Genomic DNA, 11,664 nt, shown 5'->3' on the forward strand with positions numbered 1-11,664 from the left:
GGCGCTCTCCCACCCCTAATTGGCAGAGACGCGACTGAGCTGAGACGTACCGTTGGCAGAGACGCGACTGAGAAATAAAATTAAAACGTCGACGTTCTTCCTCGCAGAAGAAACCTATCAAAATAAAAACAAACAGAACGTGCGTTCGCGCCAAATACTTAACAACAATTAGCAAACGCAAGAAGCAAAGTGAGTGTCGTCGGCAGCGGGAGCTCGAGTGCCCAGCTTGGTACTGGGATCCGACCCAGTCCACGTCCGTCTCGTCCCCGCTAAATTAACTCTTGTTTCCCCGTCTTGTCCCCTCAGTGCATACCCTCACAGCGGCCATTGAGATGGACAAGCTGGATGCCAATCTTGAGCAGCAGTTTGATCTCAATCTCATCGAGGCTGTCAAGCTGAACCCAGTGATATACGACAGGTCGCACTACAATTACAAGCACTTTGTGCGCAAGGCTCAGACCTGGAAACAAATCGCCGAAACGCTCGGTGTGCCTGGTAAGTGAAATTCGGCTGGTTTTGGCTACGGGTTTTCTGCTTTCTGTCTGCCGTCTTCGGTCCGTGCCCCAACCAGCCAATTGATTAATTCTGTACGGCAGCGGGTTGCAGGGAGCGGGATAAGTCAGTCGACGACGACGACAGAAAACGACGCAAAAGTGAACGGCGACGCGGCGCAGTAGCTGGCTGATGGTTAGGAAATTGCAGGGACGGATCTAATCGGGTGAGGGTGTGAAGCCCGTAACCGCTCCTAAAATGAATTTTATGCGATATATATTTACAGCAACATAAATAGAAATAAGTATGCTGTTCACCAGTTATTATATCTTAAGTGGAATTGGGTTTTAATTTCTATCTGCCATGTTCCTCTTTTAAATTACCGCCCCTTTCGGGCGCTCGAACTTCGGCCCTGCCCGTTCTGTCGGTGTGAAGACCGCTGTAGCAGTGTGCTCAGTCGATATTTTTGAAGTTGCTGTACTTTGCCGTCGCGTCGCAGTAGTTGTCTCGCTTGCTCTGCAGTCATTCTGCTTGCGCCAGCGTTTATTTTCGTACACTGCGACTGCGATGTGCGCTGCTGCGACAACTGACTCGCTCACACACGCTCGTATACATGCATATAGCTTACAGTGGCGAAAAAGTATTTTGCACTGGATATAAATTCGTATTTATAAGTTAATTAATTACGTTGCACAGATGCTAAGAAGAAACAAACTATATTGTAGTTGTAATTGTAGTTTGTAATTTATAAGCTTGAGAATTCAGAAGCTTGAAACATAAAGTATTTGGATGGACTTGTAAAAAAACACAATTTAAAACAGCTGTGTCAACACTTTAAAACCCCACTGTACATGCCGGAGACCGACCTGGCAGCTTTTGTTTCGTTTTCATGAGTATACCAACAAAATGTACCGTTCACCCCACCCTCTTGACGGCCTTTTTTCGAACCTTAAATTTTCGCCCAAATCGCTGCACCTCATCAGCTTTCGATTATGCAAGTAGGTGGCTCGAAAGTTGGAGTTTCATCCATGTCGGCAATGCCACAGGTTTCCGTCTCCTGGCAGAGGACGCGGGCTGCGGGAATCGAAGTCGGCAGTAGCAGCCACCGTCACGTCAACGTCTCTGCTGGCGCTGGGAAGCTGCTGTTCGCTGCCTTCCTTCTGCCACTACCGCTGCTGCTGCCAACGGTTTGTTTTGGTTGCCGATTTGATGCTTCTACCAAACGCTCTCTTGGGGTGGGTTTGATGGCATAGTTTTAGTTTCTGCGCAGCTCTAAGCCACAGTAGTCAAGAACGTCTTGAAGAACCCTTTTTGGAGACCCATCACGAACATTTTAAGGTGTGCACCATTTGTTATACACAGGTCTTCGAAGAAACTAATTTATTTATTGTAACAAATGCAATTTTTGTACCACATTACTATAGATTATTCTTTTCATATGTAACTATATTTATAGAGCTATACTTTATCAATCATTTGACGTGTAAACCGATAAGATAAATGTACATACATATGTACAAAATAATGAAATTGCGTCTACATCTCTACAAGCACGATTAGCCCCTACATTCTAGCTTGTATAGTTCCCGAGATCTCGAAGTTTATACGGGCAGACAGGCGGACCTGGTCAAACACGGCTAGTATTCCCGATCAAGAATATATGTACTTTCAAGGGGTCAGAAACGATTTCTTCAATCTTTTTTAACCTTTGCAACGATTCTGAATTTAGAAAAAAATATTCATCTCATTGTGGTTCAGAGAATACTGCATAAATTAAACGTCGCGTTGCTAGAGTATACAATGTACATATATTAACATATTTTAGCCAACTAAATTTGACATGTCCGTGGCTTTGTGACCTCTTTAAAGTCTCCCGAGAAGCAGTAAATGTAGGTTTTTAAAATCTTTAACAACAAAAAATTTACATATGTTGAGTTTTCAGCAGTTAGGGCTTAAAAGTTTATTTTAAATCATATGTCCAATCTCGGTTTATAACTATGTATTATGGACATTTAATAATCATGTACCAACTAATCTTTTTCATTTTAGAACAAAAATGTACGAAACGTTGGAAGAGTTTGCGCGACAAGTTCGCCCGCGAGATGAAACTATGCCAGGAATCGCGCTGGCGTTACTTCAAGCAGATGCAATTCCTGGTTGACTCCATCAGGCAGTACCGAGAGTCACTGCTCGGCAAGTGCGCCAATGGGAGTCAAAACGCCAACCAGGTGGCTGATCCGTCGCAGCAGCAGCAGGCGCAGCAACAGACCGTCGTGGATATATTTGCACAGCCCTTCAACGGCAGCGCCACAACCTCGGCCCAGGCACTGACCCATCCGCATGGTAGGTGAACCAGCATTTGATCATCTTAGATCTCCGCTAATTACTTGGGTCTCTTACAGAAATTACGGTCACCAGCGATGCACAGCTGGCCACCGCCGTGGGCAAGGACCAAAAGCCATACTTCTACGAGCCGCCGCTCAAGCGGGAGCGCAGTGAGGAGGAGCACAGCGACAACATGCTCAACACCATCAAGATTTTCCAAAACAACGTCTCGCAGGCGGTCAGTGCCGAGGACCAGTCGTTTGGCATGGTAGTCACAGATATGCTTAACACGCTGGGCGTGCGGCAAAAGGCCGAGGCGAAAGTTCACATCATTAAGTATCTGACGGACATGCAGCTTTTGGCACAGCACAACAAGTACTAACTGTCGGGCGGCTGTCACCGGCAGCTGCTGCAGCTGCTCCAACTGGAGAGCGTTCTGCCCTGAGATCAAACGAGAACGGACCCGCGGCCACCCACATTCACACGGGCTTGGGGTCCTGTGCGGTCATTTTCTTTAGTTCATAGGTCTTAAAGTCAAACTACAGATTAACATTAGACTTAACATCCCACTGCGTATACCACAACGCGTAATGATACTTCCCCAAGCCCACACGTAGACAAACATATATATTTATATGCTTGTTTGGCATGATCGGTGATTTAATTCGCGCCCAGTTCTCAGCTCTGTACAAAAAAAATGCGATTGAAAATAGCGATTCTAGAATTATGAGTAGCTTCTTAAAAAAAACGTGGAAACACTTTATATGCAGCGTATTGTACATTTTGACTACGATTTAGTTGTAATTTGCCATCGGGTCTTAGCTCTATAAATAAGTACACACGTAAAAGTTATTTTAATTTTATAAGTTCTGTTGTAATATGCTGAAAACTCTTGGAAGATACTTTGAAATGCTTTAATGAGGTGTTACAGAGGGAAACATAAAAGTCCCTTTTCTCATAGTGAGCGCATATTACACACTTTATATGGATAAAATCGAAATAGTTGCCGGCAATGTCAGTTGCTTACCATTTTCAATGAATAATTGTGCAATTATTTGGTATTAAATGAAACATTTAAATGAGACCGACTATTTTTCATTGGGGTGATATGGCAACACTGTGAACCAGCACCATAAACAGAATCAGCTGTTCAAGATAAAGATTGATTTTATGTAATTGAAATGGCCACGAAATCGGATAATGCTGACTTAAAATCGGATAAATCAAAGGAATCACTAGATGACGCATGGGCAGTAAGTATCCAGCTACATTACTGGATCCGTTCTAAGTCTCGGATCCGCCTCTTTACAGATCCGCCCCTGTCATCTATACAAGGAGGAGTACGACGACTGCACTAGCTTTAAGGCGCGCTTCCACCAATACTTTATATTTGGCAAAGACACAGATTGCTCTCAGTGGCTAACTGATTATCGGAACTGCGAACGTTATCAGCAGTCCAATGGCAACGATGTGGCTGCCGGCCAAGCGGTGATCAAAAGCGAAGAGGAGCGCCGCCGAATCCGCCTACGCTCCCACTTTGCCAACGACACTTGGGAAAAGCGAAAGGAGCCACCGCTGGATTGGGCCGCTCCACTGCCGGACTGGATGGAGAAGCGAAACGAGAATACCTATCTGGAGCTTAAGCAAAAAGAGCTCTCTGGACAGGCGGCGCCGAAAGGAGAGGAGCGCTCTCTGTGCACGGTCATGTGAAGATAATAATAAATATTTATATGATTAGTTAAGAAAAGAAGGACGTTGTTTTTCTGTCATTTAAGTCATTTAAGGATTCCAGTTCGTAATTAAAGGCTTTAAATATTCAACAGTCTGGCAGCGCTCGTATCAGCTGTATTGTGGAAGTGCTGCAACATTTAGCTATTGATTCGCCACTGAAACTAAAGGAAATGTATTTTAAAACTTCCAAGTTTCATTAAACCGTAAAGTGAAAAACAATTTCTAAAATAGAAACCTAGGTATTTGGATTACAAACTATACAATTTGCTTACACTTTTATAAATGTGGGCAAAGCTAAACGATGTAAAATCAGTACAGTGAGAATAGGTAAATCTAGCTACCAAATAGCTAAATTGACGGCACATTTGTGTGATACTTCAGATACTTGCTGATACCAACAACCTATTCCGCATCCGCATCCCGACGCTCCAGCTTTGCCTAAAATGCTAAAGGGTAGCACACTCAAAGCCCTGGACGTCAGAATCCTACGGCCCCTTATTAAAACAAGGTCAGCAGGTAAATGTTAATTACATAACCCGAGGCCGACTCCAAACCCGTAACATTAATGCAACAAAATTGATCGTGACACTCAGATTGCTCTTATCCTGTTGCAGCGGAGGACAGCAGCGCAGCTTCTCCAGCAGCATCCACCGGTCCTACATAACTTTCAATGATTTCCGCAAGAAACACCGCTGGTACACTAAGAAGGAGCTTGTGGGGTAAGTAAAATGTCAGCGCCCTTGGTGGAATCATTTCTCAAGTATCATCTACTTTAGGTACTCCATGCAGGATATGTACAGCGTGGTTTCCGACGTCAGCAATTACCACAAGTTCGTGCCGTATGTAAAGCGCTCCGATGTCCACAGCCAGAGCAGTGGGGGCTTTAAGGCGGACCTCATCGTCGGGTTTCCGCCGCTTAACGAGGCCTACACCTCGCAGGTGACCCTAGTGGCGCCCAGCTTGGTTAAATCTGAGTGCCACGATGGACGTCTGTTTAACTACCTCCTGAATGAGTGGTCTTTTAAGCCGGGCCTCAAGGACATACCTAACTCCTGCGTGCTGGACTTCAAGGTCTCCTTCGAGTTCAAGTCCCTCCTGCACAGCAACGTCGCCAACATATTTTTTGACCTTATCTGCGATCAAATGGAAAACGCTTTCATCCAGGAGGTGCGTCGACGGAGTGGTCCGCCCTCAATCCGCTCCCACGTGCTCACTTCGGAGCGGTCCTGACCAGATGATTTGCGCGGATGGAGTTTCATTAGTGATTTAAGTTAAAGTTGTGTATGTTGCGTTGACAAACCCCTTTGCTAGTACAATTAACCAAATTGTAAATAAATTGCCTATCAATTTGTGTATAAACGAACAAGGAATATCTGAACGGTACACAAAACGATAGCTGTACAGACCACACACCAAATGATATAATACTCTAGTACAAAGAACATAAATTAAGTACTTTAATTTGGTTCACTTAACATAATATTCAAAATCAAATATTTTCATTAACAGTCTCGTTTTGGGATTAGTAGAGGACAGAATAATTGTGTGTCACATAAATGATACGAAGATTACATCCGAAGGGTATATTTCTCTGCTTAATTGACGGCTTCTCGAAATTGAAAACTTAGGATTTAAAATAAAATTACGTTTGGAATGGCATCGTTTAAATAGCGAGAAGTACACAATATTCTCGAGTGGCATTACATTACAGGCTTATCATATAGAAGTCGTTATTATCGTGCATCGTTATTTGGGTTCTGGGCAGTTAGTATTAAGTGGGAACGCTACTATTGCCTCTACACGGAAGGCTAAATACAAGAGTCTACGGTTGTATCTAATAGATACCAACTACGTTCTACATCTAGCACGCTAAGCTCTATATTACTTTATACAGGGAAACGTAGTTATATACTCTACTTAGTTTGCGCTGTAAAAAATCTAACTAAAACGGTGTCTTAATAATAATAAGTATTGTTCAGAGGGCGCGCGTGCATCTCCTCACAGGCAAACAATTAATCTTTTACTAGGGGAATTAACAAATTTGTGTAGACCAGGCTAACATCTGATAATGCAATCAAAGGTAAATATACAACAGCTTAACACTAGGCGCCTAGATAGACAAGCTAAATAAGGACTTCAGCACACATACGATGACGGAAATAACACAATAGAAACACGAAACTATTGCCAGATCAGGAGTGTGAGGTTGTGGAAGGGACATGGCATTTGGTGCAACCATTTTGAATGGTGAAGCACAATACGCACAATAAGCCCTAAAAAATATCACTTTTTCGACGGCGATAGACCGCCAGTTTCTTTAGTTCTCAGTTGTGCTTGGCCCGACGACCAAACATATAGCCCTTCCAGCGTTCCGCAGTTTGTGCAATTAGTGGATCGCTGTCGATGGTGGCAAGCAGAAGTAACTGGTTCACGTGCGTTGCATGGTAGTCCCAGCGAGCCAGGTTAGGAGCAACGCCCAGGCTCAGATGTCGCAGGTCGTAGCTGGTGCCGGAGCCAGTGTCGAATAGCAACAGCATCTTTTTAAGCGAGTACATGCCCTGGGCGAAAAGATTTCCAGCCTCGCGGGCGATTTTGCCTGGGGCAGTACTGTTGAGATCGTAGAGACCCAGTAGTGAATATATAAAGCCGTTCAGCACATACGACGGTGGCGTGGTAGGGTACTCCTCGTACCTATAAAAGTCGAATAAAAGATTTTGATTTTTAAATAAATTGGGCTCTCAAAAACGAGTTGAATGGTATGAGGGCGATCTTGTACTCACCAGTAGAACTTGTCCATGAACTGCGCCAGAACGCCGCCGTCTCGCGAGTATACCCTATAAGGCTGCAGTCCGGCTGCGGCGGCTCGAAGGTAGCGTTCATCTCCGCCAGAGTGCCAGTAGGCTCGTGCCAGCACGGAAATAGCATGCCCCTGACCCATTGCTGATATCCAACCCGGGCGCAATTCGGCAAAGCCGTTAAGGCTACGACGCACAGGATTGGTCCAACCACCAGTCTTGAGGTCCTGGTTGTGAACGAACCACTCAGCCGCGTCGTAGAAGTGAGCCAGATGGTCACTGGTGGACAAGGTGATATTGTCGAAAAAGCCTAGGCCCAAAAAGCCAATAGATATAACCTCCAGATCGGAGCGGCGCACTTTTTGCGGCGAGCGTTTGTCACCCATGACGCCCTTCTGTAAGTCGATGTGGAGATCTCGGGTGATGTGACGCCACTTGTTCAGTGCCAATCCTCCCAGACCGTAGTAGATGTTTGTATCCTGCACGCTCAGCAGCAGGTCTGCGGGTATGTAGTGCAGGGTGTAGATGTGACGGGTGTCCCGATTCTGGACAGTGATCATGAGACTACTGCTATTGGTTACCAGCAGCAGATCAACGGTGAGCAAAAGGTCCAACGTGTGGTTGAGAGCTATGCTGATGACACCCTCGTAACCAGGTGCCGTCTCGAACTGGACAACGCTGGTGTTAAACTTGTGGTGCCAGATGCGGGTCATGTTGCTGGTCATGGGCGTACTCCATTCCATCTGGTTTCCATCGCCGTCCTCCAACACACGAACCCTAGGCGCCGGCTCTGTGAGGTTCTTGCTGTAGTGCGACAACGCGAACTGCGCAATTTGAGTGGGGTAAAAGTAACCACGCTTCTCCCATTGCGTGCTCACTGGAACGCCCTCGGCGGCGCTGATGCACTTCACCCGGTCGCGCACCTCGACGTTGTAGTTTTCAAAGTACATAAAGACGCCGCGCGCATCGTACTTTCCCCTGGGAAGGTTAACCTTGGCTGTGCTGTGCACCCAGTTAAACTTGGCCACCTCATTGCTGTTGGTGGAAACTGCTCCACTGACGTCGAAGTAATTACGCAGGAAGGAAAACGGCACGTACACCTCGTTTTCGTTCTCGTCTCGCTTGCAGTGCACGGTGTACTCCTGGTTAATAGAGCACTCAATGTCGTGCAGCGCTGTAGCCTCTCCTCCACTGGAGGACTGCCTTGAGGCTCGGTACAGAGGACGCACCAAGTTCGTCGAAAAGGAGAAGGCGGCGCAGCGCATATAAACGCCTAGAGTGATCACCACCACAGCCACTGTGAGAACAAGCAGCACGGCTTTTAGGTTCAGTCGCATGATGAAAAAGACCAGTGGCTCGCGTTGCTAAAGAATTCAGGTCCTAAAATTAGCAAACTGATAGAAGGACGAAATGGACATTGTTACCATGACCCCCTGGGATTTAAGTGGCTCCCGCGTTTGCCTGCTTACTGGAAGCACGGGTGTGGAAAGGGCATCTCTCCGACTGCTCAAATATTTGGACATCCGGTTGGGGGCGGGATCCGACTGTTTCTCTTGTGAGTCATACTCTAAATATAAAACTGCATTCATCTGGCAGATGCATTGCTGACAAAATGACAATGGTGCACCACTGCGCGTACGTCTCCTTCACCACCTCTTAGGATAAACTTCCACCTGCCGAGCCTCTTGAGTTCAGTGCTGGGCCATCCAACTTCAATCCTTCAAGCGCATCCAGTGTTTCCGAAGCATATTTTGCTTAGATTTTTCTGGGTTTCTGTTTCTCTCTTTTCTAGGCGAACACTGCGAAAACACAGAAACTACGATACAGATGAGCAAATGTTTTGACATATGACAAATGGTCGCTCTTGGGCGACCTATGCATGTAAGCTATCGATAACAATTTCCTTAAATCTGCAGCTGAATGATTTTTTAAAATTTGTATAAATGTTTATGCTACAGATTTACTTGGTGGCAATTCGAGTTTAAATAGTTTATATTACATTAGTTGAAAATTAAATATATTTTTTTTAATCATCGGTATTTTCAAATGGTTACATACGCACGATGACGACTATCGAGGAACCGATAGCATCCACACCACGGCGATTAATCAATAGTGCAATGTTTACAAAATACTTCAAGTAGATGTTGCTCAGAAGGAGCGTTTAACTAGTTTTAGTCATGTCTAGTCGTAGTTTAAGTGCAATAGTCCTGCTCCTTGGGGCGCTGATAGTCGCCTGCGACGCCTCTAACGGGGACCGCACACAGTTTTTTCACAACTGTCGACAGAACTGCGAGCGAACAAACTGCTCGGCAGGTGAGGACTGCTCTTCTCCTTACTTGAAAATCATACAAGAACGTTTTCCTTGGCAGATGGCCTGGAGATCCAGGAGCAGGCAGTAAAGTTTTACCAACAGTCGGTGTTTGACCGGCTGTTCCAGTGGAGCTGCGCGGACGAGTGTCAGTACGGATGCATGTGGCGAACGGTGCTTGCCTTCTTTGAGCGCGGCTGGCCGATTCCGCAGTTCTATGGCAAGTGGCCCTTCCTTCGCCTGCTGGGCATGCAGGAGCCGGCCTCTGTTATCTTCTCGTGCATCAATTTTATTGTTCACCTGCGCATGTTGCGCAAGTTCCGTCGAGAAGTTCGTCCAGACAGTCCTTGCTATATGCTGACCCACATATTCGCAGTGGTAGGTCTTAATTTACATGACGAGCATAACCGGACATTTTACTAACTTATTTCTTACTCTCCCAGACGAGCCTCAACGGCTGGATCTGGTCTGCCATATTTCACACGAGGGACTTTCCACTGACCGAACTGCTAGACTACGCCTTTGCCTACTCCATCATCTTGTGCTCACTTTACGTTATGGTCATGCGGATGCTGCACCGCTACTCTCTGTTCCTGCGTGGTGTAATTTCACTGGCCTTCCTCTCCTACTACATTAACTACTTTGCCTACCTGAGCGTGGGGCGGTTCAATTATGCTTTCAATATGATGGTAAACGTGGCCACTGGAGTTGTAGCGGCAGTAGGATGGTTCGTTTGGTGTCACTTTGTGCGTAACCGGCGGCCCTACTTTAAAAGGATCCTGCGTTTCTATATTCTTATGGCGCTGGCCATGAGTCTTGAACTGCTCGACTTTCCGCCTATCCTCTGGATTCTAGATGCTCATGCTCTGTGGCACTTGGCAACAGTTCCTCTGGCATCCCTCTACTATGAGTGCGTAAAAGTTTTACTTGTTCCTAATTTTGTTACATGTGGTTATTTTCCAGCTTTATGATAGAGGACTGTCGAACCCTGCGAAAGGAGAAGGCTGCGGCCGGCGGCTATTCATTCTACAATTAGTATTATTTAAGACATTCTGATACCAGACCGTACTGGCAGAAAATTGTCTGGTGACAATACAGACGTATTTTATATGAAAAGTTTCATATTTTGTTTTACTAAAGAAAATGTTTACTATTTTATGGAAAGTCAAACCGAACGTCGCCTTTGACAGTAACCAGAACGATAGGAAAACTAATAAAAGACATAATAGAGACTTTATTACAACATTCAAAACTCAGCGCTACATTTGCCCGCACTGCGAAATGGTCACTGGGAGCTTCGGCTTGTTATTGGGGCCCGTGGGCACGTTCTCGATCTTGCGCATAATGAGCAGACCATCCAGGACCCGACCGAATACTACGTGTTTCCCGTCTAGAAAATTGCACTTGGCGCAGGTGATAAAGAACTGGCAGCCGTTTGTCTCTTTGCCACTGTTCGCCATGGAAAGGAGTCCGGGCGAGTCGTGCTTCAGGGTAAAATTCTCGTCGCCGAATGTGTTCCCGTATATGCTGGTTACGCCGGTGCCGTCGCCCTGCACAAAGTCGCCGCCCTGGATCATGAAGTCCTTGATCACCCGATGGAAACTGGCGCCTTTGTAGCCAATGGGTACGCCATCCGGTCGGTACTCGCCGGTGCAGAACTGCCGAAAGTTTTCCGCTGTGCGGGGCACTGTGTCCGCAAAGAGTTCAAATATCATTCGGCCGATTTCCTGCAAACAAAAGGCGTAAGATTCCGGGTTATTTTGATTATTTATGATGAGATTGTTTTTACTTCACCGTTGTGCCTACGGCAATGTCGAAAAACACGACCGGATTGTTGGAGTTTCTCAGTTGGGACTGTATTTGATTCCAATTAGGCATTTTAAAATATTTGTTAATAAACTTATGAAGTCAGAGCTAAGAAATTGTTCTAAGCCGGCAGAATTTTGTTTATGTTTTTACGATGGTTCGATGACGATAGGTTAGAAAGTACGACAAAGCGATAAAATAAAA

At 45.7% G+C, this 11,664-nt stretch overlaps 6 protein-coding genes across 10 annotated transcripts; 4 read left to right on the forward strand and 2 right to left on the reverse strand.

Annotated features, from left to right (window-relative positions):
- The first annotated feature begins 15 nt into the window (after positions 1-15).
- LOC6528299 (transcription factor Adf-1) lies at positions 16-3,901 on the forward strand. Of its 3 annotated transcripts, XM_039370730.2 has the most exons (4): positions 16-189; positions 307-495; positions 2,542-2,835; positions 2,895-3,901. In XM_039370730.2, coding segments are annotated over exons 1-4 (789 nt in total). In that variant the 5' UTR covers positions 16-188; the 3' UTR covers positions 3,200-3,901. The 3 variants fall into 3 exon arrangements, with proteins under 3 accessions (XP_039226664.1, XP_002089352.3, XP_039226665.1); XM_002089316.3 differs by having other exon boundaries at positions 16-495; XM_039370731.2 differs by lacking the exons at positions 16-189; positions 307-495 and adding an exon at positions 1,696-1,830.
- A 10-nt stretch (positions 3,902-3,911) lies between these two features.
- LOC6528300 (UPF0545 protein C22orf39 homolog) lies at positions 3,912-4,567 on the forward strand. Its single transcript, XM_002089317.3, has 2 exons — positions 3,912-4,070; positions 4,129-4,567. Exons 1-2 carry the CDS (start codon positions 3,999-4,001, stop codon positions 4,525-4,527), a joined length of 471 nt encoding a protein of 156 aa, XP_002089353.1. The 5' UTR covers positions 3,912-3,998; the 3' UTR covers positions 4,528-4,567.
- A 248-nt stretch (positions 4,568-4,815) lies between these two features.
- LOC6528301 (coenzyme Q-binding protein COQ10, mitochondrial) lies at positions 4,816-5,911 on the forward strand. 3 transcript variants are annotated; one of them, XM_002089318.3, is made up of 3 exons: positions 4,899-5,056; positions 5,163-5,267; positions 5,325-5,911. In XM_002089318.3, exons 1-3 carry the CDS (start codon positions 4,992-4,994, stop codon positions 5,776-5,778), a joined length of 624 nt encoding a protein of 207 aa, XP_002089354.1. In that variant the 5' UTR covers positions 4,899-4,991; the 3' UTR covers positions 5,779-5,911. The 3 variants fall into 3 exon arrangements, with proteins under 3 accessions (XP_043062768.1, XP_002089354.1, XP_015053906.1); XM_015198420.2 differs by having other exon boundaries at positions 4,909-5,056; positions 5,142-5,267; XM_043206833.1 differs by lacking the exon at positions 5,325-5,911 and having other exon boundaries at positions 4,816-5,064; positions 5,163-5,272.
- A 70-nt stretch (positions 5,912-5,981) lies between these two features.
- Positions 5,982-9,227, reverse strand: LOC6528302 (D-glucuronyl C5-epimerase B). Its single transcript, XM_002089319.3, has 3 exons — positions 8,768-9,227; positions 7,329-8,707; positions 5,982-7,239 (listed from the first exon to the last, which is right to left on the reverse strand). The coding sequence occupies exons 1-3, from the start codon at positions 8,930-8,932 to the stop codon at positions 6,873-6,875; spliced, it is 1,911 nt and encodes a 636-aa protein (XP_002089355.2). The 5' UTR covers positions 8,933-9,227; the 3' UTR covers positions 5,982-6,872.
- A 126-nt stretch (positions 9,228-9,353) lies between these two features.
- LOC6528303 (post-GPI attachment to proteins factor 3) lies at positions 9,354-10,906 on the forward strand. The gene is made up of 4 exons (XM_002089320.4): positions 9,354-9,659; positions 9,716-10,032; positions 10,098-10,564; positions 10,618-10,906. Exons 1-4 carry the CDS (start codon positions 9,524-9,526, stop codon positions 10,688-10,690), a joined length of 993 nt encoding a protein of 330 aa, XP_002089356.1. The 5' UTR covers positions 9,354-9,523; the 3' UTR covers positions 10,691-10,906.
- Positions 10,866-11,622, reverse strand: LOC6528304 (peptidyl-prolyl cis-trans isomerase H). Its single transcript, XM_002089321.4, has 2 exons — positions 11,449-11,622; positions 10,866-11,381 (listed from the first exon to the last, which is right to left on the reverse strand). The coding sequence occupies exons 1-2, from the start codon at positions 11,530-11,532 to the stop codon at positions 10,914-10,916; spliced, it is 552 nt and encodes a 183-aa protein (XP_002089357.1). The 5' UTR covers positions 11,533-11,622; the 3' UTR covers positions 10,866-10,913.
- Between the last annotated feature and the right edge of the window lie 42 nt (positions 11,623-11,664).

This window comes from Drosophila yakuba, chromosome 2L, assembly GCF_016746365.2.
Source record: "Drosophila yakuba strain Tai18E2 chromosome 2L, Prin_Dyak_Tai18E2_2.1, whole genome shotgun sequence".
Classification (NCBI taxonomy): domain Eukaryota; kingdom Metazoa; phylum Arthropoda; class Insecta; order Diptera; family Drosophilidae; genus Drosophila; species Drosophila yakuba.